General features: G+C 41.6%; 2 protein-coding genes across 4 annotated transcripts in view; both read left to right on the top strand.

Annotated features, from left to right (window-relative positions):
* agbl4 (AGBL carboxypeptidase 4) overlaps positions 1–27574 on the top strand; it is a 436619-nt gene that overhangs the window by 318815 nt on the left and 90230 nt on the right. The window lies entirely within an intron of this gene.
* Positions 786–20414, top strand: bend5 (BEN domain containing 5). Of its 2 annotated transcripts, XR_011979812.1 has the most exons (7): positions 786–1036; positions 3670–3800; positions 6982–7360; positions 8862–9010; positions 12718–12931; positions 13467–13879; positions 14866–20414. XR_011979812.1 is itself a non-coding variant. In XM_072681649.1 (6 exons), the coding sequence occupies exons 1-6, from the start codon at positions 856–858 to the stop codon at positions 13661–13663; spliced, it is 1251 nt and encodes a 416-aa protein (XP_072537750.1). In that variant the 5' UTR covers positions 786–855; the 3' UTR covers positions 13664–20414. The 2 variants fall into 2 exon arrangements, 1 of the variants encoding a protein (XP_072537750.1); XM_072681649.1 differs by having other exon boundaries at positions 13467–20414.

Genomic DNA, 27574 nt, shown 5'->3' with positions numbered 1-27574 from the left:
GCATAAGTAGGTTTTAAGCCTTTTTTCTCAATAACGGTTGGTAAAGGAGACTCAGTCTCTACTTTTATCTATTTGTTTATTTTTAATTAGACACTAATTTTAAGTAATTCAACTATTTAAACAAATCATCTTTGAGCTTTACCTGAGACTATTGTGAGGCTACTGTAAGATTAAGAAAATATATATTTTATATATATATATATATATATATTATTTTTTTTATTTATTTTTTTTAAGAATACCAGCTGTTAATATTATTGTTTATTGAGTTAAGAAAAAATACAAATTTATATATATATATATAAGATTTTAAGAATAACAATTTCCTAAGTATTGAGTAAAGTTCTGGGAAGCATTTCTTTCTTAAGACACTTTTTTATGTTTGCCTCTTGCCTGTCTTCTTCATTCTGCCTGTAGTAACGGAGAAATTTGTAACTACACGACAAATATATTGCTAAATTAAAAGTAATTGAGTAAAAGTATTAGTTGAATATGAAATACTTATCAAAATATTACTTAAGTAGTATTGAATGAACTTTTTATCAGCTTTAATTAGAGAAAAAAATAGTTTGAACACGTTCAGTCTTTCTTGTTGTCTTTTCCTCCAAAATAAATATAATAATAATAATAATAATAATAATAATAATAAACAGTGACTGACTCTCCCTCAGCTCCAGAGACGGCCTTCATCATTTCGGTCTTGATTAGTACAGTCTAGGTGAAGGGGTCGGGGGGGGCGCTGTGGACCAGACAGAAATAGTCGATCTCCGAGGCATTTCCCTTTGTGTTTATATTTTTAATTCTTTTAGAGGGAAACTGTCTACCATATCCAAAGTGCTGGACCAAAGAGAAATAATGTATGCTTTTGTGAGGTTCTTTGAGGACGACATGTGCTATGCTTTACCCGTTTCAAATGTGAAAGATTTCAGACCTCGGCACAAAACAGATTTTGATAATCAGAAGGTGTATCTGGTTGTCAGAAGTGAAGAGAATGGTACAGGCCAGCCGGGCAAGGCGCAGATTCTCGCTCTCGCAGGTAAGTTGTCTAATCGCATGGGGCTTTTCTTCATTATTTATTTCATTTGCCACCTCCGCTCCGTCTTACGTCCACTAATCAGTCAAGGACTTAGTTGAAAACGCTCACGGAAATCTCATGGCACTTTCGTTTTGTGGTGACACCGTTTCTCTGTTGAAACAAGGTAACCGTGCGGGCTCTCCGCTTCTGCTTCTGCCTCTCTTGTTTGTGTCGAGGGCGGTTTACCTTTGCTAGCTCGAACATTAGCGAGCATGAAAGCTGCAGGCAACTGTCAGGCGGCTTTAGACGCCGATTTGTCGCCGGCCTTTCTCGACAGTCCGCTTGAGAAACAGTCAAATGTAACTTTCCGTCCAGTAAAGCAGAAGAAAGGGGAGCGCTCGCTGTAGCCGAAACAGCTAGCTAGGTGTTTCGCAAGTTAGCACGCTAAAGGTGCTAGGTGTGCAGCTAGCCGACATGCTAACGTGAGGAGACACGCAGAGAGGTTTCATGTAGCTAACATTGAAAGCAGGAGTTGAGTCAGACTGTTCAACTTTAAACGAGCTGAGTTTAAAGCCACTTGCGCTCGTCGTGTTCAGCTCAGGCTGGGTTTAACCTAGCTAGACACGTGTAACTTTTTTTTTTTTTTTTTTTTTAAAGAAAAGGGGGTTTGTGGTGGCTAGCTATATTTTTCCAGCAGACACGGAGGAAGGAAATATGTTAGCTAGCTAGATAGCTATCCTATGATGTGTAGAGCTGGGCAGACAAGCCGTAAACCGCCCCTTCACTGGCAGTCTGGCCGCTTGAGTTAGCGGGCTATTTAGCTAGATTACTAATCCTCATATGCTGCTTGGCCCTGTTGTCAAAGCGGAACGAAAGTCTGATCTTATTAGGAACAGTAGTCTGTCAGGAGGGGCGAGTTTTGTTGTTGGTCTGTCGAAAGCAGAGGTGGGTACAGTATCCTAGCTCCTCCAACTCAAGGACGATAGCTTAGGTAGAAGCCTAAAACTAGCAGTTCGGCAACTACATGTCTGATATGTCCCTGAGTTTAGAGGAGTGTGCTTTCTCCTCCACTCTATATAGTGGCAATCAAAGTATTGGGACACCTGCCCATTCCTCGTGTCTCCTAAAAGTTTACCCTGCTTGTGTTGGAGTGACTGTCTCTACTGTCCAGGAAAGGCTTTCTACTAGATTTTGGAGCATTGCTGTGAGGATTTATTTGCATTAAGTGACAAGAGCTTTAGTGAGATCAGGATGTTGGATGATCACCACCCACCTCTTCCCTAACTCCCCAACCCATCCCAAAAGTACTAGATAGAGCCCTAAATGTCATTCCAGAGAACACAGATCCACTGCTCCACAGCTCAATGCTGGGGGGGCTTTATACCCCTCTAGCCCATGCTTGCCTTTCAGTTCATGTTGATCTTCTCCAGGGACTGGAGACATGTGTATCAGCAATAGGTGCAACTTAAAGTACTTGAATGCATCTATTAAAAGGGTTTTCGCAAACATTTGGACATATAGTGTACTAAATATAAAATGTACCCAGAAAAGTTGAAACCTGTCAGAATGAATTTATGTGGCTCCGTAGATGTAACTGTTTACTACCCACCCTTGGTTGGGGTGCTGTTGATCAGACCACATTAAAAAGCTCAATATTGTAATCACGATGAATCATTGTCATGGTAATAAAGTACTCATACTTTCTAGAAATATGTTTTGATTTGTATTTTATATTAAACTAGTAATTATAATATATTGTCACTGTCATGCAATAACCTGTATTTGAATTTTTGGCTATTTATATTTGACAAGGTGCAACTTTGTGCAACAGTGGCGATTAGGAATACGACTAAAATCAGCAACTAATTTAATAAGCAGTTAGTTGGTGACGTCATCTTGCGTGTTTCTCACGCTAACTAGGAAAGGTTTGGAGTGCACGGGAACTGTGGATTAATTGCCGAAGTTTAACCATACCAGTGTGGAGTATAGTTTTACTGCTGCTGTCACTTCTTACAGTAATAATTCTCTAAATCTTGATGCAGAGCTGCAGTGAAAACGTACAGACCGTCACATGAACAGAGTGTGTGGATTAAACTGTAACAGTTTGTAAACGTTTTGTCACCAGAGCCATGAGGCAATGCTGCCACACATCTGTGAGTCATGTTAGTGTGAAGTGTGTCATATGGACACATGCTGAGTGTAAAAAGGAGTAATTGAGTGTAAAAACAATGGCTTCCACTGTTAACATTTAATGTCTAATAATAAAAAAAAAGGCATCCTCTACATCGCAGACAGACAGAGTCAAAATAAGTCACTAATACAAACTAATATAATGAATTTAGTTTTGTTGTTTTATTGCTGCTGGTAGCTACGTAGGAGTTATTTGGTAATTAAGTGAGTCAGAACCCAAACAATCGACTATTCGTTTTAATAATCGACAGATTGTTAGGCTATCAAAATAGTTGTTTGTTGCATCCCTAGCACCGATAAACAAAGCACAACTGTTTATTAAATGTTTAATAACAGGGTAGAAGCATGTGCCATTCCTAGTGTCTCACTAAGTAGCTTGTGCTTCTCTAATGTCTCTAATATCTTGCTTGTATACAAATTCAGGATGCAAGTTCACTTCTAATGTTTTCTTGCTTCTTTTCCAGACAGCATTGAGGAATTTGAGAACAGTATTATGCAAAAGAAGATGAAAATTCCTAAAATGTCTACCAGGAATGCCGGCCATGCAGTAGAAAATCACTTCGGCGAAGAAAGAATGCCCCTCAGACATAAAAAGGTACAGTGCACCTCCAGTACATCTCATCTGACTGACCTTAGATCAAGAAGAATGCAGCTGAGCATGCTGTTATAGTGGAGTGCAGACTGTTTTTCCTGCCAGCGGGCTGGATTAATTTGGAATTCATGCACAAATCAGGATTGGCTTAACATGGATTTTGCACTGATATTAATGTTTTAAATTCTAGGGGGAAAAGTGGGAAATGGAGTATTTTAGATTTGGACCAGGAGAGCACTCTTACGACAAATAAGAATGAGTGTTATTTTACATGACATACTGTAGGCTAGTATTTCCATTGTATGTCCTGTATATGCACAATTGTTAATGCTCTGTTAAATATCAGTCATCCTTTGCACAATATACCTATTTAGTCACACCCCAGTGTTACTCAAAACATTAGTAATTATCATTTATCTTACAGCTGTTCAAGAGCAGGAATGCTTTAGTACTGGCCATATAGCACAGGTATTAGAGAGTGTCTGGATATCACAGTAAACAATCTACATGTGTTGACATGTTGGTGATTCTACTATTAAAAGTAGTTTTTAATTATTTACCGGATTGCATAAAATCTCATGTTGATCAGGCTCCTCATCATAAATCTGTGTTCGCCCGTATTGATTTATTGAGCATTGATTAGCTGAGTTGTTGGTTCACTGACTGACTGAGTTTTCTGTTGTCATCTTTAGCCAAATTAGGGATTTCTTAAATTGGGAGGAGAGTGTTTTGTACCACAACAATAGAAGCTGTTATTCTAAATACAGTGTCTATGTCAGAGGTTTTCAGCTTTACTGTGGAGACCCAGCTACAGTGCACGTTTCGCATTTTCATTGCACACATTTAATTACTTAATTTTCAAGTTCTCTTGAGCTGAATTAGGGGTCTTGGACTCTAATTAAGCAATGCAAATAGGCCTCCAGGAGTGATGTTGAGGAAACAGTGCTTTGTGTTTGCTATTAGGGTTGTTAACAAGGAGGTCAAAAATAAAAATGTAATTTTCTATTTATATTTTACAAATATTCTTTTTTTTTTCTTCAAAAAGCAGAATACATAGCTGCAGTGGACTCTAATCCAAGTAAATGTCATACTAGGACTGGGCAATTAACCAAACCCGGCATTCAGAACCTCTAATCAACATAATTGACCATGCCGCTTATTCCTTTTTTTTATTCTGTTAGTACTTTCCACTGTGTTCATTTACTGCCCTATTAAAAATGGATATGTGCCGACCATCCCATCTGCAACATGGAAGGAACATGGAGTAGAACTCAAACACGGAACAGGCAGTTTATATAATGCTTCATTAATTGTAATTGAGGTAAAATGTTAAATTAATCATGACCTTGATTTGAGGTCATTATGTCATGCATCCACAAAAGCTCACCCTGGTATAAGCCAGGTTTTCTCAGTTGTTCAAGGTACATTCAGTATTCTTGGCAGCTGCCTTATGATAGCATCACATCACTGGGAATCACTGCAGTCTTAGCTTTTAAAGTTATCTTAGCTTAACAGACCTGCTGGTCTCCTATTCTTGTCCATTTAAGTCCACTCTTCTACAAACTGGGTGCACATTTCAGCTAGAGTTCATGTTCGTTTTTATTTCAGCATTTCAGCTGCCGTTCCAGGTTAAGAATTGGGATTGAGTTCTGGTGATGTTGTTGGCCAGCCAATGTGTTCAGACATGTCTGTTGAACCGGCCACACACAGATTTGGAACCATGCAACCTAAAGTTGTCATCCTGGAATGTAAAAGTGTCTGTGTTGTGCTCTACTTGGACTTAAGGTGCAAAGATAGAGGAAGACTGTTGTAGAATCTCAACAGACAAAAATAAACCAGTGTCATTAAAAGTAGGGGGTCCTTAACCAAGTTTGGTTGAAACGTGAATCTATTTTATGCTTGGTTATTTTTTTCTGTTGTATTTTGACAGCCCTGCTGTCTGTAATCTAGATTAGTAAACAGAGCTGGTTGTGGTATGCCTGTCCTGCATTATACTTACCCTTTGGTATCATTTAATGGAATAGGGCACCTCCCAAGATAATGAATGCTCTTACCTCTTGCCAAAGAAGTTGCGAGGGCTCCCTGCTTCCGTGCTACACCGATTCATTGTGGTCAGCGTCTACAATAAGCAGTTATGAGATTTTTAGGGGTTTGTTATACCTGCCTGCTTAATGTGATATTTGCTTGTTAGGTCTGTGTTTAGACACTGACATGAAAATTATTTAGCACTACATAATAATCTAGAAAGATATCTATAAATTGTTACACTTTTCAAGAAGAGATCATTTTCCATGTCCCCAATATTCTGATTTGTTTAGATTTTGTAAGACATGGTGGGTATTTTTTTATTTGATGTAAGAGAATGAACGCTAAAGCCGTAGTTGTAATAGAAAATAGTTTAAATCTGTGTTTTTATTTATCTTCAATAGTAATTATAATGCAGATGTGGTTTGGTATTTATTTTATTTTATTTTTATTTTTATTTTTTTTACTATATTCTATTTAAAGCTCAACCCTCCATAGTAGTGAGTACTAGACTATAGCCATTTAGAAATCAATTAGCCATAGTAGCATATTCTGGTGCTTAATGCTAATGTTAACCTAAGTGTGTTTTTTGTTTTGAAACTTTTCATTTTTGTTAGTAAGAAATAATTTATACTTATAATAATAATGCTAATAATAATCATTATCTTTGACCTTGGAGGTTGTTCTTCACATTGTGCCAACCTTTATATGACATTGGACCATTAGAAATGCTCTAAAATAGTGTCAGGTGCCTCAGTATCATCACACATTTGAGTGCATCAGGGATGGCAATGTTTCTAGATTTTTCTCTGTACATCTGTTGTCCGCCAAACCTGCCTTGAACCGACATCTTGTAGTTGTTCCGTTAAAGCCTAATCCTTCAGCAGTTTATGAGCACCGCACTGCTGTATGTGTTTGTTTGTGTGTTTAGGAGCTCTTAAGGAGCTGTCTGGGATATTGTGCAGTAAAATGACCAGGGGTAGTACAAGGTACAAAGTAGTCGCTTCTAATAAACTGCCGTCTCTGTGTGTTAGTGTTGTTCCTTACACGTGTCAACACAGCTGATTTCCAACTTCTGAAGTGTTGTTTTCAAACTTTTGAACAGAAGTTCAAGTGTGTGTACTGTGACGCTGAGCAACTGTGTGTGTGTGCACTGCAGGTGCAGTCTCAGGAGCAGCAGCAGCGGGCCTCCTCCAACTCCTCCAAGAGCTTGGCTGCAGTGGTGGCACGGCTGGAGAGAAACGCGGTGAGCTCGTGTGCGGAGGGGGAAGAGCTAGAGCGGCTAGGAGAGGAGGAGGAGGGCGAGGAGGAAGAGGAGGCAGTGGTGCCCCGTGTGCTGTATGAGGAGCTTGTTCACAGCTACAGGCAGCAGGAGGAGGAGGTGAGGCGGCTGCAGCAGGAGCTGGAGCGCACACGCAGACAGCTACTGCAGCAGGCCAAAAAACTGAAGGAGTACAGCAGCCTGCTCACCGAGGTCAAGGAGCTGCGTGACTTCAACCGCCGCCTGCAGGATGTGCTGCTCATGAGGCTGGGCAGTGGTGAGACACACAAACACACACACACACCACACAAGTACTACACACTCTACTAAAAACTACTCATCCAGCTATTGTGTTGATTCCAGAAGGCCCACCCATTTACGCTGACCTCTGTACTGAGGACACCGTGTTGTGGAATACTGGTTAGACATGAAATTGGCAATCTGGTTTGTTTTTAATCTTCTTATCATAAAGCTGAAGGTAAAGGAAAGGCTCATTTTAAGGTGCGTCAGTAGTGTGTATGAGTTTCGTTCAGGTTTAATTGAAAAGTCTATCACTGCGAGCGCTGTGACAACTCATACCTTTTTGCTAGTGCCAAGATAAGTTATCAGCGCCTTTTTCATCATATGGCATTTGCTGGGAATGGAGACTGCACTGCACTGAAGACTATATGGCAGCAAAGGTTTCTGACATGTAGTTTGTTGTTCAGTATAAACATCAAAGCATCTAAACACTAGGTATTGATTTTCCTGTGTGAATATTGAAGCATTTAAACACATTTAGGGTTTGTTTTCCAGTTAGTCAAAGTATACATATACACAATTGAAGGACTGTACCGAGTAGGCCTGTCATGATAATTTCGTTATTGACTTATCTTTAAGAATGTATATGATTACTAGGGGTGGGATATGGTACAAATGTTCATGACAATAATTGTATCACAGTTTTTATGCACATTTTTACCAAGTCTTACAATGAAATATGTTCTTTAAGGACAGATGATCCACAACAGCTTATTGTCCATCACAATGACAAAATGTATCATGAAAACCATAAAATATTGCTCACTTCTCATGATAACTCCTTCATGCTACTTGTTTCCTGGAGCTTTGATGATGTTTCACAGGCTTTTATTAGCTATTTCGGTCTTGTTCAAGTTTTGAACTGCATACGATGTAGTGCACTTGTAGTCTAGTGTGGGTGATTATTCCTGAGATTTAAACCACAGTGCCGGCTGCTTAAAGAGGACAGAGTGTCCAGAGGTCTGAGGCCAGTGTCCTGGCCAGCTGCTCTGTCTGAATGCGTGTGTGTGTTTGACTGTGTGTGTGTGGAGCGAGGGAGCAGACTGAGAGATGGAAGAGAACTAATGGTGAGAGCTAAAGATTAGACTGGCCAGGGTGCTTTGGGGTCAGGAATGCAGTACGCTGACCGATATTAAAACTCATCAGCTACATTAGAGCTTAGCGTGGCCAGCCACCAAGCCAGCTTACTGGGCTAAAATAACCCGGCTGTCTCGAGGCACAGGGGAAGCCGTGTTTTAGGCAGCCGCCCAAAGTGAGTCAGCCAGGGCTCAGTACGGGCCAGGATGAATCAAAGCTCCTGAGACAGAGTGCGAGCGTACATGGGGGGGAGGGGGCTTCACATGGAATGTTTTTTTTTTATTATTTTTTATTTAATTTTATTTATTTTTTTCCCCTTTTGCTGTTTACCTCACACTGTACTGTAGGCCAGCAGACTGGCATCTTAATTAACCTGTGGTCAAACGCTTTCCTCCCCACAGAGCCAATGCATGACAATGGCACTCAGACAATCAAAGCCGAGGTGGTGGAGCCAATTGCCGAGCCACAGGAAGTATGCAGAGAGGAAGCCAACACTAGCTCCACCCACTCCCCCTCCCCACGGACAGTCTATACCTTCAACGATGGAAAAGTAAGTGGGCGTCTGTCAAACATTTCAGACAAGTTTTCTAATGTGTACATGTGATCCAAAACCCAAAGAATTTGAATCAAAATGCTAATGCAGTTAAGTCAGTCTGTTTGTCGCGTGACATTCTGATTTTGGCAACGTTCACACTGCGGGAGAAAGTGGCCCAAATCTGATTCACTGCCCATATGCGATATTTTGGATTGGCCGCTTGCATTGTCCTCTTAATGTGGCCTGTATCTGACATGAATTTGAAAACATTGCACTGCTCAACTGACACCTGCGCAAAACAACAGCACTCCACATGGCACATTCATCCAACACACACAGCTATCCAGTGACCTTCCTCGCAATTTTTTAGACCAGCAAAATCCAACAGAGCGTTTACTTGAAAAGTTGCTGGAGGACAAACAGTAAAAACTCAAACAGCCACAGTCAGTCCAGCTTACAGGAAAGCGTAAACACTGCGAGATACTTTGTTTAGCTGTGGAAGACCATCAAACAGAGAACAGAACCTCCATTTCTGTCGCTTACTTGTCATGAAGAAGAATTCTAGCAAAGGCTCACAAACTCTGAGAGAAAGCAGATACATACTGGATAAAGAGACTCAATCTGTATGAAGAAGCTTCTTTGACTCTTTTTCTGTCTTTTTCAAAAATATCCTTGAAGTAACCCTGATTCTGAAGAGTCGTTCCTTGGTTTTTTTGTTTTGTTTTTTCTCTTGTAAAAGGGAGTTGTGCTTCTTTGTTTACACAGCCCACGCGCTCTCTTGCTTGTCCTACTAAACGAAAGACGCGAAGTGTAACCATAGTAACACGCATTTTGATTGCGTTGCTGTAAGAGGTTACAAAAAGTTATGATTAAGATTGATGGACATGCATTTCGGTCTGACTGTTAAGACTGAGATCGTCATCTGAAGACATGAAGTTTGGATATGGGCCACTTTTACATTCTTTATGAATGTACCATATGAAAAGGTAAAGGTGCACGTATTTGTCACTGTACAGTGTACAGGGAAATGTGTCCTCCGCATTTAACCCATCTGTGGTAGTGAACACACACACTAGTGAACTAGGGGCAGTGAGTACACACACACCCAGAGCGGTGGGCAGCCAACTCCAGCGCCCGGGGAGCAGAGAGGGTAAAGGGCCTTGCTCAAGGGCCCAACAGTGGCAGCTTGCCGAGCCCGGGTATTGAACCCACAATCTTGTTATCAACAGCCCGGCGCTCTAACCGCTGAGCCACCACTGCCCGAAAGTACACTATAAGGACAAATATACACTATAAGGACACCTGCTTATCTGTGGCTTTTTCCAAAATCAAGGGTATTAAAAAAAGATTATTCTGCATTTGTTGGAGCCACTATCTCTACTGTTCGGGGAGGACCTTCTTCTAGATTTGGGAGTATTTCTGTAAAGATTTGAGTGCATTGAGTGACAAGAGCAATAGTGAGGTTGTTGAGTGTTGGAGGGTCACCACCTCCTCATCCCAAACTCCTGAACTTATCCCAAAAGTATTGGATGGAGCACCGCTATACACTGTTCCACTGCTCCACAGCTCAATACTCTAATGCTGTATACCTCTATTCCACACCTGGCATATGGTATAGTGCCCATAGATTGATGTGTATCTCCTCCAGAGAGTTATCGGCAATACTTCTCTACACAGACTAGACAAGCTGTGTTTATGTGCATCTTGCACATCTGTATCAGCAATAAGTACAACTTTAAGTTGCAGAGTGCATTCATTAGAAGGGGTGTCCACAAACATTTGGACACATAGTACATTTTGCCATATCATGCAGTCTTTGTGTATGTGAGAGAGACAGAGAGAGAATGGTACCCTTCCTTCTGCATCCTTTTGGAACTGACCACACATCATTTAGCATCAGTATCCTTGCTTTAAGCTGTGTAGTCCTCTGTTCAGGCCTTTTAGTTTTCTCTAATTGGCGATGAATCTCCCTTCCCAGTAGGCATTTTAACCGGAGCACTTGCTGTGATATTGCTGAGCCCTGTTAGCAGACAGTGGGCCCGTGTTCGCCCTTATTTCCGCTTGCCTCTCATGACAGGAGGGAATTTGCGTTACACGCTGAAAGGGTTCTCAGATCAAGCGTGAAGAACAAAAGCAAATTAGGCCTTACACACCCGCACATTCCCTGTATTAATTATTTGTACCACAGGAGTTGCACTGAGTGACAGGTAGCTGGAGAAACGCAAATCTCCTCTAAGTTAAGAGCAGTGAAAAGCTTGTCTGCTGGCCGGCAGCCTAAAGCACATTAGTTGCATTGGGGGGAAAAGCCTCTGGAAGCCAGCCTAAAGACTTCTCAGGGTGACAAAAGCAGGCGGCACATTACCTCACCTATAACTCACCAACCGCCCATCAATCCACCTGATGGCTTGTTTGGCGTTGTCCTCCGCAATGTGACTTAAAAGTCAACACTCTGGTCTGGCGTCTGTCAAAGCACATTACTCCGCCTGCTGAACCCAGGGACCCCAGCTCCTGAATGTATTTATGAAGTGTCACTCAGATGGCTTCATCTCTGTGCTGGGTCTCAGAGGATGGGTGGAGAATGGAAGATGGGGTCCTGCTAGACCAGCCCTTTGTATGTCTGTGCTAGATGTTGTATGGAAATGCTCAATGCCTAGATGTACACTCACTGAGCACTTTATTCAGGAACTGAGTAGAACCTCCTTTTGCTCCCAAAACAGCCTCGATTCTTTGTGACATGGATTCCACAAATCTTTTGAACGCATACCTTTTAAGATTCTGGTCCATGCTGATGTGTTAATCCTGTAGTTTTTACAGTTGTCATTCTGTACTCTTTTACCAAAGATGTTCTGTTGGATTCAGATCCGTTGGCTGGGAAGGCCACTGAACTCGTCATGTTCATGAAACCTGTTTGAGATGCCTTTTCTGTTTTTACCTGGTGCGTTATCATGCTGGGAGTAGCCTTTAGAAGATGGGTAAACCGTGGCCATAAAGGGATGGACATGGTCAATAACAGTGCTCAAATAGGTTGGCCGGAAATGTGCCAAGAAAACTCTCCACACATCCTTACGCCATCACCACCAGCCTGGACTGTTGACACAAGGCAGCTTTGGGTCCGTGGATTCATGCAGTTGCCACCAAATTCTGACCTTATGAATGTCCAGTTTTGGTGAGCCTGTGCCAAATGCAGCCTCTGCTTTCTGTTCTTGGCTGAGAGAAGTGGAACCTCACGTGGTCCTCTTCTGTTGTAGCCCACACGTCCCGTTTGGTACCAGTCATGGCATGCTTACAAAGCTGTTGGAACTGAACAATTTAAAATCCAGTGAAGCCACATTGTATGCTTAAACTGAGAGTCCACAATACAGATGGCTTATCAGATTGCCAATATCTAAACATTTAAAGGAGCTCAACTGTTGTGTGGAGAGGTTTAAATGCATTGAGCCCACAAAGAAACTTTCAAGGCCTGATATTCCTATTACATACATCTGCAATGGAAGTGTTGCAGAGGCCAGCATCAGTCACAAAACCCAATTGAGTGTCAGGGTTTGTTCCAGGAAAGCTCAGCCAGCCCCAAGTTTGTTTTTTGAATAGCTGTCCCAAAATACATGGCAATGCAAAGTGATTCCCCTTAATGTTAAATTTGACACTGTGGCCAAATAAATTGGAAGCCTAACTGTATTTAAGTGTCTGTTTTACTAAATTCTGCTTGTGTCCCTCTCCTTTAGGTGCACCTGGGTGGTGGTATTTGGGTGGAAGAAGAGAAGTGGCATCAGCTGCAGCGTACACAGGGTGACTCCAAATTCACCAAAAACCTTGCTGTAATGATCTGGGGCACGGAGACGTTAAAAAATCGCAGTGTGACTGGAGTAGCCACCAAAAAGAAGAAGGATGCCCTGCCTAAACCTCCCCTCTCTCCCAGCAAGCTCAAAATCGTACGAGGTACATTTTCCTGGGTAGTTCCCTAATATATTTTAAGTATATTCTGTCTAGTTGTGGTGAGATATGACTGGTGGCATGAAATGAAAGCTATTTTTTTATATTAACTTTTGAGGTTTGAATGAACTGTGGTCAGAATTGAACCATATTCTAAATAAAGGATCTGAAACTCTCCAAAATAGATTAATGTTTCTAATATAATTAATATTTATCTATTAATAATGATTAATAAATAAATAATCACTAAAGAGCAACTCAAAAAACTCTAGCTACTAAAAATACCTAGCAGACAGTGGCTCTGTGATTGGAAGGTGCCCACTGATGAAAGGCTAGAGAGCAGCAGAACTGATAGTCAAACAAATTGAAAGGATAGTGCAAGGATCATGTAATCTCAAATTTCCAACCAATCTGTTTGAATAGCACAGAAAATAATGCAGAGGAAGTGGTATTATTTTTCCATTACTAAGGTCTTAAAAAATTCCTCTGGAAGTGTGCCATTATAAAATCCTAGTCCTAATCCAAATTTCTTTCCTTTTAGAGTGTCTGTATGACCGCGTGTCCCAGGAGACAGCCGACAGCGCTGAGATCACACAGCGGCTCTCCAAAGTGAACAAATACATCTGTGAAAAGATCATGGATATCAACAAATCCATCAAGAACGAGGAGCGGAGAGAGTCCAAGCTTCTGATCCGGCAGACGGTGAAAATGGAGAACTTCTCATACGACGGCGTGTAGGGCCTCCGGAGTTGTCACCATAGCTCATTCTGCTCTTCATGGACAGCTGGGGGGGGGAGAAGAGGGTTCACGTGATCACCTGCGCTGCCATTTGAGATTCTCACTGAAGCCCAAAGCGAGGCCTTTTTACCCTTTACTACCCCACAACACCTCACAGCCTAACCGACAGCTTCATCCACAAACCGCACGAGTCTGCCACAAGCCACGAGTTTGTTGGTATGTGAACAATGAGTGAATGTGAGCTTTAGGGGTTTTCTAATCTTTAGAAGGGGATGGGGGGGTCGTTGTGGTTGGATATCAAATGTGTGTTTGACAGGAGAGATCCTATAAATCACATCAGAATAGAATGTGTATGGCACATCAACTGGTGTTCTGTGTCAGAACATATCCTAATGTCCTTAAGTGGAGAGCGACAGTTTCTGTTTTAAGGAGGACGTTCTGAAACGTGTATATATGCTGGTTTGAGACCCGAGCTTTACGGGGCAAGTTTATTCTGTCTGCTGTTGGTACTTAACGTGGAGAGGCATAGAAATGCTCCTTCTGACGGGGTGCGACCCTGCTGTGTCTTAATGAAAATTTTAATCAGTCGGTTAATCAATCAGTCAAGGCCCAGTTGTTCAAAACCTTTACCTTCTAGACGACGCCAAACTATTTATATTTGTTTCCGATTGTCCCAGGTAGATCTGATGGTGCTAATGATGAGACAAGTTCAGTGTTCTCTTCAGACGGTTAGAGGCACAGTTACTCGTTTGAAGTTGGTTTAGGAAAATCTAGTTTGCATACGCTGCAGTCAATCTAAACTTCTCAATCTTTTGAGGTGACTTATCTGTGCTAACCCTTTTCACAAAGAAAAGGAAGCACATCTGATTTAACTGTGATCTTTCAGGTATGGGATTTTCTTTTGTTTCATGGCCTGTAATGTAATAAAGGGCTTATGAGAAACTCTCTAAGCAAAAACTGTATCCCGAATGGTGGGGTTAGAGCTGGCTTGGGTGCATTATCTTTCCTTTTTTCTTTTAGATTTGGCAATCATTGAGAACTGTGTTCTCTGTTTTTATAGCAAGCTGTGATTGTAATACGAGCTGATATTACTTAAACTGCACTTTGGAGTGTGAGTGTGGAGAAGTGGCAGGCGCAGTGTGTGGATGTGGGTAAAGCTGTCGGCAGCGCTTGGTGTTAAACGTGTTGGTCTCTTCCTTCAGACCAGACAAACGGCAGGGCCCCCGCTCCAAGTCTCCTACAGGGGGCGAAATTAGTGGGGATGAAATAAGGTATAGTGACAACTTCCAGTGAGCCATGCCATCCATGCTTCTCTTTTTTTTCCCTTTTTTCCTTTTTTTTTTTTTTTTTTTTTTTTTAATAACTGTTCACATCTCTCCTTGCTCTCTCACATCTTTTGTTTTGCTTTTTCACAAAAGGTTTGTGTGGCTGTCTGTTTTAAAAAAAAAAAAAAAAAAAAAAAAAAAAAAAGGGAGAGAAAAAGAATAGGCCTCCTTGCTGCAGGTTTGAGTTTTTTGACTGTGATTACATAACGCTAACTGTGAATCAACCGCAAGTCTGCCTCTCAAATCTGCCTCTTTCTCCTCACTTTCTACCTTTCTCTTTGCTTTATCATTTCGTGTCTCTTCCCCTCATCAAACCCATGTATTTTTCTTAGTTCTGTGGTTTTGTTTGTGGGGGAGGGGGGGGGCTTTTTAATGATATATCTGAATATGACGTTTCGTCATTTGTATCCATGCTGCACCTTATTCTGCTAAGTCCCTCATTTGAAACAAGTCCATCAGTTTATGTCAGACTTTTGTCTTCTACCTTTTGCCCGCTCATGCGTAGTTGAATCATTTTTCCACTTTTAGTTGTGTGCGTCTGCTCTTAAATATAGATCACGTCTAAAAGAAAAGCAGGGCTCGTCACAAACGCATTATCGCTAATGGAGCGCTGTCATAGAAAGCAAACCAAATCCTAAATTACGATTGCTAATTTATGGCTGTCACAGAGATCACAGTGCAACAAAAGCTCTATCACATCACTGTGAGTCATTTGTTAAGGAGTATAATTTCACTTTTTTTAATTTATTTATTTTTTTATTTCTTTTCCCTCGTCTTCTGGAAGCCTGCGTATAATTGAAGCGGGCGTAGTCAACATATAAGACAGCACTTTAATCTTAAGAAAAGCTATATGATAATGATAGGCAAATATGGGTCTTAATGGGTAGAAATAATTACATGGATAGGCTAAGTCCACTTCAGTATCAAATAATAATGATATGATGTTTAAGTTATGGGTCGCTTTTGGGTAGAAAATGATTTCTGAAATGTCTATCACTTCTGATGTTCAGCTTCTTTTTGTTAATCATCTTCTTAAAATAGCAAACCAGACATTTTAGCACTTTTTCTACCACTCCGTAGTTTGGCGGGAAAACTCCTGTTTTTGCTTTATAATATCAGTGAAAGATGCTTTTATCTTATCTGCTTTCTAACAGTAACTTACCTCCAGTACGTCAAAGGTAATAACAGCAGAATGGACAGTGAAAAGGCTCAGACTTCTCTCGCTCTGTGGAAGTTCATTTTCCTCTGTTTTTTTATGTAGATATATGGTGTGCTGTGTGCTATATATTGGCCCTGCTAATCAAATATGTGCTGTTCTGTAATGGCGATGGGTATGTGGGTACACTGGAAAACACCAGCTTTTTAGCTAAGTTGATATATTGAATGATTGACAGAAGAAGAAGAAGCTGGCAGTTCTTGTGATCATCCTTTCGTATGAGAATGAGATTTGTCAGTGGAAATGTTGCCTTGAAAAGAAGGAAAACTTCCTTTCTTTTTTTTTTCTTTTTTTTTGCCAGACACTCAGTGAGTTGAATTCTGGGCTGGACAGCCTTCACATGCAATATGGCTAAAAAGTAAAAAAAAAAAAAAAAAAAAAAAAAAAAAAAGAAAAAAAACATTGTCCCTTCAGTTGTGAATCCTACCAGGGAAAATACTGACTGTGAACTATTTACATTTACTATATATGAATCGTAGTCGTCAGTTAGCTTAAAAGCTCCAAACGCGAACCAGCGCACCTCTCTATAAAAAACTGTCCTCTGGTCTGCACTAGTGAAATTCATCTGTCCTTCTGTTCGTGCCCATGCTTTTTTTTTTTTTTTTTTTTTTTTTTTTGAGTGGCTGCATCACAGTGGTGCTTAGCTTTGAGCTGCTTAGCTCCCTAAGGATCCAAAAACGATCTGGATGCCAAGAAGACAAGTGTGCAAGAAGTGCAAAGTGTCTCTTCGGAGTCCCCGTCATGCCGGATGCAGATGCATTCCGCCATGTTGAGGTGTCTCTTGGTTTTATTTTTTATTTCATTTGATTGTATTATTATTATTATTATTTTTTTTTAAATAGGGTTTACACGCTTATATGTGAATGTGTGTAGGTGTCTGGTATCGTAACGTGTCAGGGTGGTGGGATGAATATAAGCCAAAGTGGAATGTGTAGTGGAAAGCTGGTGATCAGTCAGCTTGATATGAACTTGCACAAAAATGGCCCTTGCCAAGGTTCCTGTCCAGAGTTATCTAAGCTCAGAAAAACATACAGAAAAAATACAGAGGCTAAATATCTATTTTTGTTGAAATTGTCTTTCAAAGTATAAAATGTTACTGTACTCAAACTTCCATAGAGATTGCCATGGTCCAGTTGAGCTCTGCTTCACATCACAAGAGCATTAAGCTTTTGGCTTTCGGTGGTGTGTTTGTGCGTACTGTTCTTTTAAATGGAGTTTAAAAAAAAATCTAAATTTCTTTTGTCATCCTTTGTTTATTTTTGATGCCAAAAAGGGGAATGGGGAGAATACTTAAAGGAAAAAAAGACAAAAAAAAAAGACATGCTAATCTACATGTATAAAACCATAGTACTGCTTTTGGCCTGCTTTGTAAACCCAAACACAGATATTGTCTGTTAAATGCTGAGGACCCATCCACATGTTACGCAAAGCTGCCCAGTACTCCACAATAACACTTCCGTCTACTACTACTACTACTACACTCTGTATAACACACCTAGCGGGTTTCACTTGTCAGGTATCATTGCCTCACTTCTCTGCAGTCAAAAGTTTCTCTCAACCCTTGTTGAAGTTATTCAGGGCCCCGCTCAGAGCAATTCATTTGAAACTCAGCTTTACCGTAATGAAAAGTATTTTTGATAAACGTCTAGCTAATCCGTCGGTTCAGGTGATTCTTAGTCAGTAATGATACGTGTACTAATCACACTCCTACCTCATCGCTTTTTCATGTCTCTAGTTGTGCGCGCCGTTCATAGAGCCTCACTTCGACACGTGCACAGATTTGTAAATAAACCAGTCTGTATTGTAGAATCCTTATTTTAACAGTAACATGTTTATGTGCTCTTTTAAATGGACGGCATACCGTTTATGTTAGAGCCTCCTTTCAGTCTGCCTGATTTGTATAGGAGCATATCTTCTACCCATCCTATAATTGTGGGCTTCTGTCAAAGCCGTTCGTGCAGTGAATCGCTTAGATTTCTCTCACTCTGTGTTGCTTTTGGTGTTCTCTGTTCTCTGGTCGATGGTGCTACCAGCACACGTGTGTCATTTACCTCAAACGGTGCTACTTTTTACTGTGGTGGATGTCATTTTAGTGTCTCACATGATCAAAAGCCAGATGTTTTCTATTTGATATCGGATGAAAATCAGGACGCAGATCTATCTCGCTTATCACGTCTCACACACACACGCTGTAGAACTTTGTCTGATCAGTGCTTGTCACTAGTTCAGGACGTTGTTCTAAACCGCGTTGATGAATCGCTGTTCAATTGTATATGCAGTTTATTCCGGGTTGTCGTTCCTCAGCTGCCGAATAAATTGCTGTTGTTCGTTAGCCAATCCGCACACTCTACCTACCTGAATCGTACTGGGCAGTTGTCTCTTAGAGTAACGTGGTCCTCAGCAGCGAACCGATACCAATTCCACTGTAGTTACCTCCTCAGAATGATTATATTGAGAACTATATTTTAGGTATTGCAGTATTCTGCGGTGTGTTGTAGAGGGTTTGTATAACTTACCAAAGTGGTTCCCTCCCAAAGACGGTTCATTTGCAGTGTATCAGACAAAATGATAAAGGTTTGCTTATCAATTCTCTAATTGCGCAAGTTTTCTGTATATATTCGTTTAATTGGCCGCATTTGCATTTCCATATTAGCAATAGCCAAATGTGGATCTCCTAACATGCCAAGAAAAAAAAAGACACCAGTAATGGGTTCAAATTAGATTTTGCCATCTTGGTTTACATGAGAATTGAAAGCTAATCTTTGATTATTAGTATTTGTATTATTATTATTTTTTTTTCGTTACCAAATATTTTTAAGATGTCAGTTCAGGGTAACATCTTTTTTCGTATCAGGTGAAATGACTGAAACGTATCCTGAACGCAATGAATTGACCTCAGAACAAATCGTTTGGAATCGGCCATTGCATTGAACTCTCCGTCCTGTCATTTCACATCCCATGTCTTTTTATCATCGTCTTTTATTCTTGCTGCTGACTAAATATCTATCTAGAAATCTATGTATATGTACTTACCGATATTTTTCAGAAAGACATCCATAACGAATGTCTTCTAAAATAACTGTGAACTTGCTTTCTCTTCAGGTGGCGGGTTTTGTGGGTGTGGTTACTTCACACAATTCTGCTTTTTGCAGGATTCTTCATCTTTTCAGGTAGAGGAGAACACGTGGGGAGCGTCCCGAGCTTTTGGGTTTGGGTGGTTGTGCTGGTGGTGGTGGTGGTGGTGGTAGTGGTGGTGGTTGTTGTTGATGTTAATGGCGCCCCAATCCAAAGGCTGGGGCCAGCAGTTCGGCCTGGTTTCTCTGACCTGAACTGAGCATGACTTTCCAGTTTGGAATAAAGCACTTTCTTTCATTCAGAGAACCTCTATCTCAACATTGGGTGTGTAACTGTAGGCCTAAGCTGGGTGTGACAAACCAGGCCTTTACTGCCCCTCGTGTTGTGCTTCCTGCCAGGTTTAGACAACCAGAAAAGAAAAACATTTTCCTCACCGATCAGTCCCACTCCTCTCCAGTGCGCGGCTGGCGCGGCCGGTCAGCATTAGTTTGTTGTGTATGTGCTGCAGTCCAAGTACTCTTGTCCTATGTACAGATCAACAGAATAAATTCAGACTTTTATTCTACAAATAAAAGAACCCTCTCAGGGGTCATCCAGTCCTTTTGTCTTTCTTCTCTGTGTTTGTGTTTCTTATTACAGCTAACAGATCCACAACCACCAGGTGTAACGTAGAGAATGATCATTGGTTAAAACTGAATGGATATGTCCAACGCTTTCCTCCAACAGTCTTTTATTGAAATCGCTGTCCATGATCAAAATGCGATGTCTGTGTTATAGAAGAGTAAGTTGTGAGTTTAGAGGCTTTTTACTGCCATCACTTTTAGAGGGGTTTAATATCTAGGGTTATTAAGAGGCATGGCAAGCATCTACACAAGCAACAGACACACACAGACCAGATTTCATGCTGCTTTAAGATTTCTTTAGTTAAAATAGTCAAGTCGACCTCAAAAAACAATGATTTTGGCCTCTTTTTGGTCAAACATAACATTAATAGCACCACCTTATGTCCACATTCACCGTCCATCATATCTGTTCCAATTCCATACAGCAGCACTTTGTAGATTGTAGTTTCTCTGCATTCTTTGTTAGTCTCCTTTCACCCTGTTCTTCAGTGATCAGGACCAGGTGTTATGTGGTTGGTGGCTCATTCACAACGTTACAGTGACACTGACGTGGTGGTGGCGTGTTGGTGTTTGTTGCTCTGGCTGGAGTGGATCACACACAGCAGTGCTGCTGGAGATGTTAAACACTACGTCCACTCCATTAGACACTCTTACCTAAGATGGACTACAGTCTGTAATTCTGGAACTATGCAGTGATCTTATATGCTATATGCCTTTGTGGAGCTTATGTAACGGAGACTGAGAGTGACTGTCTCAGGAGGAAACAGGAGGTGCATAGCAATTAGCTGTTGGCCTGTTTGGTGTGTACATGTTGGTAAGTCAGTAATCAGGAGTTTGGCTGACCTGATTTAAGAGCAGCTGGAATTTGTCTTGGAAAGCTGGTCTGTGTTTTGTTGGCCATTATTTTGCTGCAACGCTGGGTCTGTCATGTTGAGAGTAGTTGAGCATGGCTGAGAGGGGCTAAAGTGTTCATTTGGCTTTCTGAAACAAAGTTTCATCTGGATATAAATGTCTCAAATATCATATTTTACTTTAGAAGCTTGTAATAATAATAATAAAAATAATTATAACAAATACATTTTTTAGTTTTTTTTTTCATTTTTCTTCTTAACTTAGACGCAGCAGCTACCCTTACTGTTCATGATGACATTTTCAGTCTTCTGTAAAGTTCCTATGTTGGGCAATGTTACACACACTGCCACAGTTACTTGAAGCGTCCAGCCACAACATCCTAACCACATCAAACATCTCCTTTTGTTGTTGTTTTTTTTTTGGGGGGGGGAAACCCAAATATGATATGGTCACCCTGGTTTATGATTGTATTATGATGGTATTATAAGGAAATGCAGCCTGAAGTAGGCCACTGCTGGGGACACTGATCATAATGTAGCAGCTATGCGACTGTTTAACGTTATTTTGAGCAATTTCTAGCAGATCTTTTGAACACAGCACAAAAGAGAGTTGTGGGGCTATAAGTAAAGCATCCACCCAAACGTCCACATGTCTGCACTTACCATTTTGTGGAGGGGACAGTCTGTTATGAAAGTTGTCAGGTAAGACTTTAGCCTAAGACCTAACCTAGGAGTCTCACAAGCACCCAGTGCGTCCACTTTACCGGAGCTTCATACGCGTGGACGTTTGCGAGGATGTTTCACATTTAGTACCTTCATCCATAGAAGCAGGTCTGTGCAAATTCACATGCAGGCCTGGAAAACAGCCTGGACCACACATTTCTGTATGTTCTGGAACCTTGTGATCTGTCACCCTTCAGTCCAGCATGTCGTTCACAAACCTGCCTGTTCTTTATTCTTCTTTATTGAGAACATTTCCTGGCATATGAGACTCCAGAGGCTTCAGACAGCTCTCTCTATACAGTGAGTCCAAGAAGTATTTGATCCCTTGCTGATTTTCTTTGTTTGCCCACTAATAAAGACACTATCCTTCTGCACTTTTAATGGTAGATATATTCTAACATGGAGAGACAGAATATCAAGACAAAAATCCAGAATATAATTTTAAAGAATATATTTTAATTAATTTGTATTACAATGAGGAAAATAAGTATTTGATCCCTCTTGCCAAACACACTCAATACTTAGTGGCAAAGCCTTTGTTTGCAAGCACAGCGGTGAGACGTTTGTTGTAGTTAACCACAAGTTTAGCACACACACCAGGGGGAATTTTGGCCCACTCTTCTTTGCAGATCCTCTCTAAATCATGAAGGTTGGTGGGCTGTCGCTTGGCAACTCTGACCTTCAGCTCCCTCCATAGATTTTCGATCGGATTGAGGTCTGGCGACTGGCTGGGCCACTCCATGACCTTAATGTGATTTTTCTTGAGCCAATCCTTTGTTGCCTTTGCTGTATGTTTAGGGTCGTTATCATGTTGGAAGACCCAACCACGGCCCATTTTCAGATCCCTGGCAGAGGGGAGGAGGTTGTCCCTCAGGATTGTGCGGTACATGGCTCCATCCATCTTCCCAGTGATGCGGTGAAGTAGCCCTGTACCCTTGGCAGAGAAACACCCCCAAAACATTATGCTTCCACCTCCATGCTTGACGGTGGGCACAGTGTTCTTGGGGTCATAGGCAGCATTTTTCTTCCTCCACACATGGCGGGTGGAGTTGAGGCCAAAAAGTTCAATTTTGGTCTCGTCTGACCACAAAACCTTCTCCCAATAACTTGGTTCATCTTTCAAATGATCATTGGCATACTTGAGGCGCGCCTCCACATGTGCTCTCTTCAGCAGGGGTACCTTTCGGGCACTGCAGGATGTGAATCCATTGTTGCGCAAAGTGTTGCCAATTGTTTCCTTGCAAACTGTGGTCCCAGCTGCCTTCAGGTCATTTGCTAACTCCTGCCGAGTGGTTGCAGGACGATTTCTGACTGTTCTCAGCATCATTGCCACCCCACGAGGCGAAATCTTCTTTGGAGCACCGGGCCGAGGTCTGTTGATTGTCATGTTATACTCTTTAAACTTTCTGATAATTGCACCAATAGTTGTTACTTTCACATCCAACACCTTACTAATCTTTTTGTAGCCCATTCCAGCTTTGTGAAGGTCAACAATTCTGACTCTGAGGTCCTGTGACAGCTCTTTGGTTTTACCCATGTTGGAGACTTGAAATCTGTGTGATCTGTCTGATTCTGTGGACAGGTGTTTTTCACACAAGTGATTAGTGAGAACAGGTGGCTTCAGGTCAGGTAACAAGTTGATTGGGAGTGTCTAACTGGTCTGTAAAAGCCAGAACTGCTAATGAATACTAAGGGATCAAATACTTATTTCACTCCATGAAATACAAATCAATTAATATATATTCCTTAGATTTATTTTCTGGATTTTCTTTTTAATATTCTGTCTCTCCATGTAAGAATACATCTACCATTAAAAGTATAGAATGATCATGTCTTTATTAGTGGGCCAACGAAGAAAATCAGCAAGGGATCAAATACTTCTTGGACTCACTGTATTTACTTATTTGGTGTGTATTATGTCCAGGATCAGTTCTACCCCCATCCTACAGCTTTGAGTTTGGATTGGATACACACACAGGCTGTGGTGTGTGTTTGATGTGTGGTGTCGAGGCGAGGCGAGGCACAGTGCGAGAGGGCTCGGGATTAAAAGCTAGATTGATCTGAGTGTCAAAGAGAGATAAGCACACTGGGCTGTCTGATTTATTGGGGAGGCAGGGAGTTAATATCAGACCACCCAGCTACTTTCACACACACACACTCAGAGTACCCTTATACCGTACCATGCTGTCAAACATCCATTGTAAATCAGCAGTTATATAAGATTGAAAAGATTATTAGATTGTACTTTGCTAGAACCTTAAGATCATTCGTGATGCATTTATAAATTATTCAGGTGCACACTATGTGGACAAAAGTATTGGGACACCTGCTCATTTCTTGATTTCAGAAGAAACAAGGATATTTTAAAAAAGAGATTATCCTGCTCCCTGCTGTCCAGGGAAGGCTTCCTGCTGGATTATGGAGCACTGCTGTATTTCATTGCATTCAACAGCAGGATCGTTAGTTACAGGAAGTTGTATCATCACTCCACCTCATCCCTAACTCATCCCAAAAGTATTCTATGGAGCTCCATCATTCCAGAGGTTCCCAGCACAATACTGCGGGGCTTTTTACCCTTCTAGCCCATTCCAGGCATTAGGCATGGTGCCAACAGGTTCATTTTTATCTGCTCTAGAGAGGCCTGTTCTATTAGCAGTGCTTCGTAATGGGGGCTGAACAAGCAGTGTGATTGTGATATAGGCATTAAACTCTTTGTGGCTTAAACTCTGGCTTCTGTCACCAGCATTGTGGACCATTCTGTCTCTAGAACCTCAGTCCACTCTGAGTGACTTAATTATGCAGAAACATTGAAACGTGGGTGGAATTCCACCTTCAAGAACCATTCATTGAAATGTTCTTTAAGGAACCAAAAGTGGTTCTTCTATGGCATTGCTTCCAAGAACTTTTCTTGGCAGCTTCATTTTTAAGAGTGAGTATAGCCTTTATTGCCACATGGACTATACCTTTTGCAGACTCTATGCATTTTCTCCCTCTTGTGCACTCGCGCTCTCTCTCTCTCTCTCTCTCTCTCTCTCTCTCTCTCTCACGCGCACATTCTCTCGCTATATCGTTCTCCCTCTGCCCAAGGGGACTGCTGAATGTCATTAGCGCTAACAGTGTCCACATGGCGGTAATGTATTGCAGTGAGGGATATTGACAGGGAGATGATTCAGTATAGTAATGATGGATGAAGCTGGTGCTGTGGGCCGGCATGCACAGGGCCATACGTGCTCTCAGAGAGAGAGAGAGAGAGAGAGAGAGAGCTGATCAGAACACACTGTTCCTCTGCAGCACCGCCACCACATCCATTCCGTTTAGCTTAGCCTGAAACACTTTAACTGCTTCTGCAATGATGATTTTTTCGCTCTCTTTTCTTGTGATATGCCATGAAGGTCACAGAAGATGCAGGCTTTATTTCTTGCATTTCTACTTGACTTTAATAGCATTGTTCTTTTTCTATAGAACCCCGTTGCTCCCTGAGATCTTTTGTGCTGAGGAACGCCTCTAAATTGGGTGGAAAGAATGGCAGAAGAACTTCTCTCCCCTCATTGCGCCAGTCAATCTGGGGGTCTTCATTGTCTCCTGACTTTATGTGCATCAGAGAAGGCACGTATAGTCATCATCCTCCCTGGGGTGGTGGTTCTAGTGCGCATTAGGCGAGAGATCCGCTACAATGCAGTCGGTTACTATTGAAATGCGGAGAAATGGCAGGTTTTACGCAGACTATTACTGTTATTACTGCTAGATGTTTTCAGCAGCGACTTCCCCCGGGCCCCATCCTCATGACTGAAAAGCACCATTACCTTTACAGAAGAGAGGAAAGGAGGAAGACGAGACGAATGTATCGGAGGAGTAAGAGATTGCAGTCAGGGACGCATCCCAGTGGTCCTGGTAAAAAAAAAAAGTAAAAAATCGCATGGCACCTTTGAAGGCCCCCTGCGACTCTGAGCTCTATTTTTCAGCTTCTTGCTGTAGCCAGACACATGCTGAACACGGGTGTCTTTAATCTCCCCCTTCTTCCAGCTCAGCATCCATCATGCACTCACTGCAGTCAGCAACGGTATGGGGGCTTCATCATCCTTCAAGCCAGGAGCAGCACAACTTGCACATCATCTCGCCGCTGGGAGAAGGTCTAATTGGGCGTCATCTGGGATGGGCGCTCCACCTGGAGCTAAATAATCAAACCTTCTGCCTGGGCCCCATTCAAGGTTCCTTTTAAAATGTAGAAGTGGTACACAATTCAAAACATTAGGGGTAACCAAGGTGGGGATAGTAGGTTAGTGTGGGGTGGCCTTGGTATTATGGGACGTAATGAATGCTACTCCTCTGGTTTTATGGAACCTCCTCTGGTTCCATAAAACATAATGTCTGTAATAGAACAGTGCCGCATCGGTGGAAGTTGGAAAAAATAGGTGGTGGCTGGCCTCTAGTGCTAGGGTGGGTTATGAAACCTGGGTTAGTAGACAGTACCACATTGGGAGAAAAAGGGACAAATTCGATAAACACATTTTAAAATATAATAAAAGCTTCTTCACACAGCTCTATTACAAACATTTAAGACCTTTCTTGGACCACTTTTAGTAGGTACTGACCACTGCACACCAGAAAACCCCCACAAGACCTGCCTGATCTTCTGCTTGTCCAATTTTCCTTCTTTTAACACATCTCTTGTGTGACTATTCTTTTGCGGTATGATACATTCCATCCCTCGACAGATGCCACTGTAGATGAAGATAATGCATGTGTTTTTCACTGTAACTGTCAGTGGTGCTAATGTTATGGCTGATCTGTGCATATATGCTTACCTAAAGAACTTGTCTTCTTAAGAACCTGTATTTTTAAGTGAAATCAGAAGAATCAGGGGTTTTTTTATTATTAATTTAAACAACCACAGAATGTAAAAGTTCTATACCACAAAGTTTATTTTCCTAGAACTGCATGTACAAGCCAGGAACCACAACGGAACCTTTTATTTTTTAAGAGTGTAGTAGTTAGTGCAGGGTAATATTTCTCCCACATTATATGTAAGCCAAGGTAAGTACTTACCTTACTTTGGCTCAGCGAATTAGACATCAATTGCCAACAGGAAGCCAAGTAACCTTAACCCTTATGTCTAGGGGACGCGAACCTAAAACCATCACATGCCCTGAAACTGCAGGCCATGAACTGCTACTGAATCTCTGGTCCTGCTGACAGATGAAGTTGGTGGGTTGGGGGAGAGAGGGAAGGAGTGATAGAGACTGCACAGTTTGGGGGCATTCGGCAGAATGAGGAAATGAGGAAGATCACGGGATGCTGTTTAGAATTCCATGTGTCAAGACCCCAGCACATCATAAACTGTGGGGTTCTTCCAGAGTGGTGGCGCAGTTGGCAGTGTGCACGTGTGTGTGTGTGTGTGTATGGCAAACTCAGCAGAGCAGTTAATACAATGAAGTATAAGGGCAGATTGTAAGTGGCAGCTTACATGCGCACACTTATGCATTCTGATATATATACATGAAATTTATACATGAAAACCCTGAGGCGACAAAATATGGTTTTCCAGTTGAAAGCTTTGCTGAAATTTCTTCTCGGCCACCGACGCCGCACGCAAGCGATTCCTTCTCGATGACAGGTTCGAATAAATCGATATTTTATCTTCACTGCTTTACGGACTACGCCCAATAGTTGGTGGTGCTTTACTGTTTCTCGATCCGGTTCCTCTGTTGTTGTAGTAATTATCTTTTAAAGAAAGTCGTTTGCTCTCAGCATGGAGAGGCCGGTAAATGCCATTAACCTGTATGCACCCTCGGCAGCAGTGCTGCTCCATCGTCCTGAGACTAATCAATGGCAGAAATCTGCTTGGGGTAAATTGTTTTTTTATGGCTATGCTATATTGATGCGAGCACATTGATTCGGTCTGGCCCTCAATGTGAAAGAGGTTAAATACTTACTTTTGAAGACAAGAAGAAGAGGAAATGGAGATGCGGGAGGGGGATGGGGGGGGGGGGGGTGGAAGCTATAGACTCTATATGAGAGTGATCTTTTTTTTTCTCTCTCTCTCTCTCTCTCTCTTTCTCTGATGAAGTCTGTTTGTGATGTTTCATTTGTCAGAGCTG

This window comes from Salminus brasiliensis, chromosome 6, assembly GCF_030463535.1.
Source record: "Salminus brasiliensis chromosome 6, fSalBra1.hap2, whole genome shotgun sequence".
Lineage (NCBI taxonomy): Eukaryota > Metazoa > Chordata > Actinopteri > Characiformes > Bryconidae > Salminus > Salminus brasiliensis.
This window is presented reverse-complemented; position numbering and strand designations above follow the sequence as displayed.

Coding starts and splice junctions, on each gene's coding strand:
- bend5 (XM_072681649.1), top strand. CDS start 856: ATGTATGCTTTTGTGAGGTTCTTTGAGGACGACATGTGCTATGCTTTA. Junction 7,361..8,861: donor GCTCATGAGGCTGGGCAGTG/GTGAGACACACA, acceptor TCCTCCCCACAG/AGCCAATGCATGACAATGGC. Junction 12,932..13,466: donor CAAGCTCAAAATCGTACGAG/GTACATTTTCCT, acceptor CTTTCCTTTTAG/AGTGTCTGTATGACCGCGTG.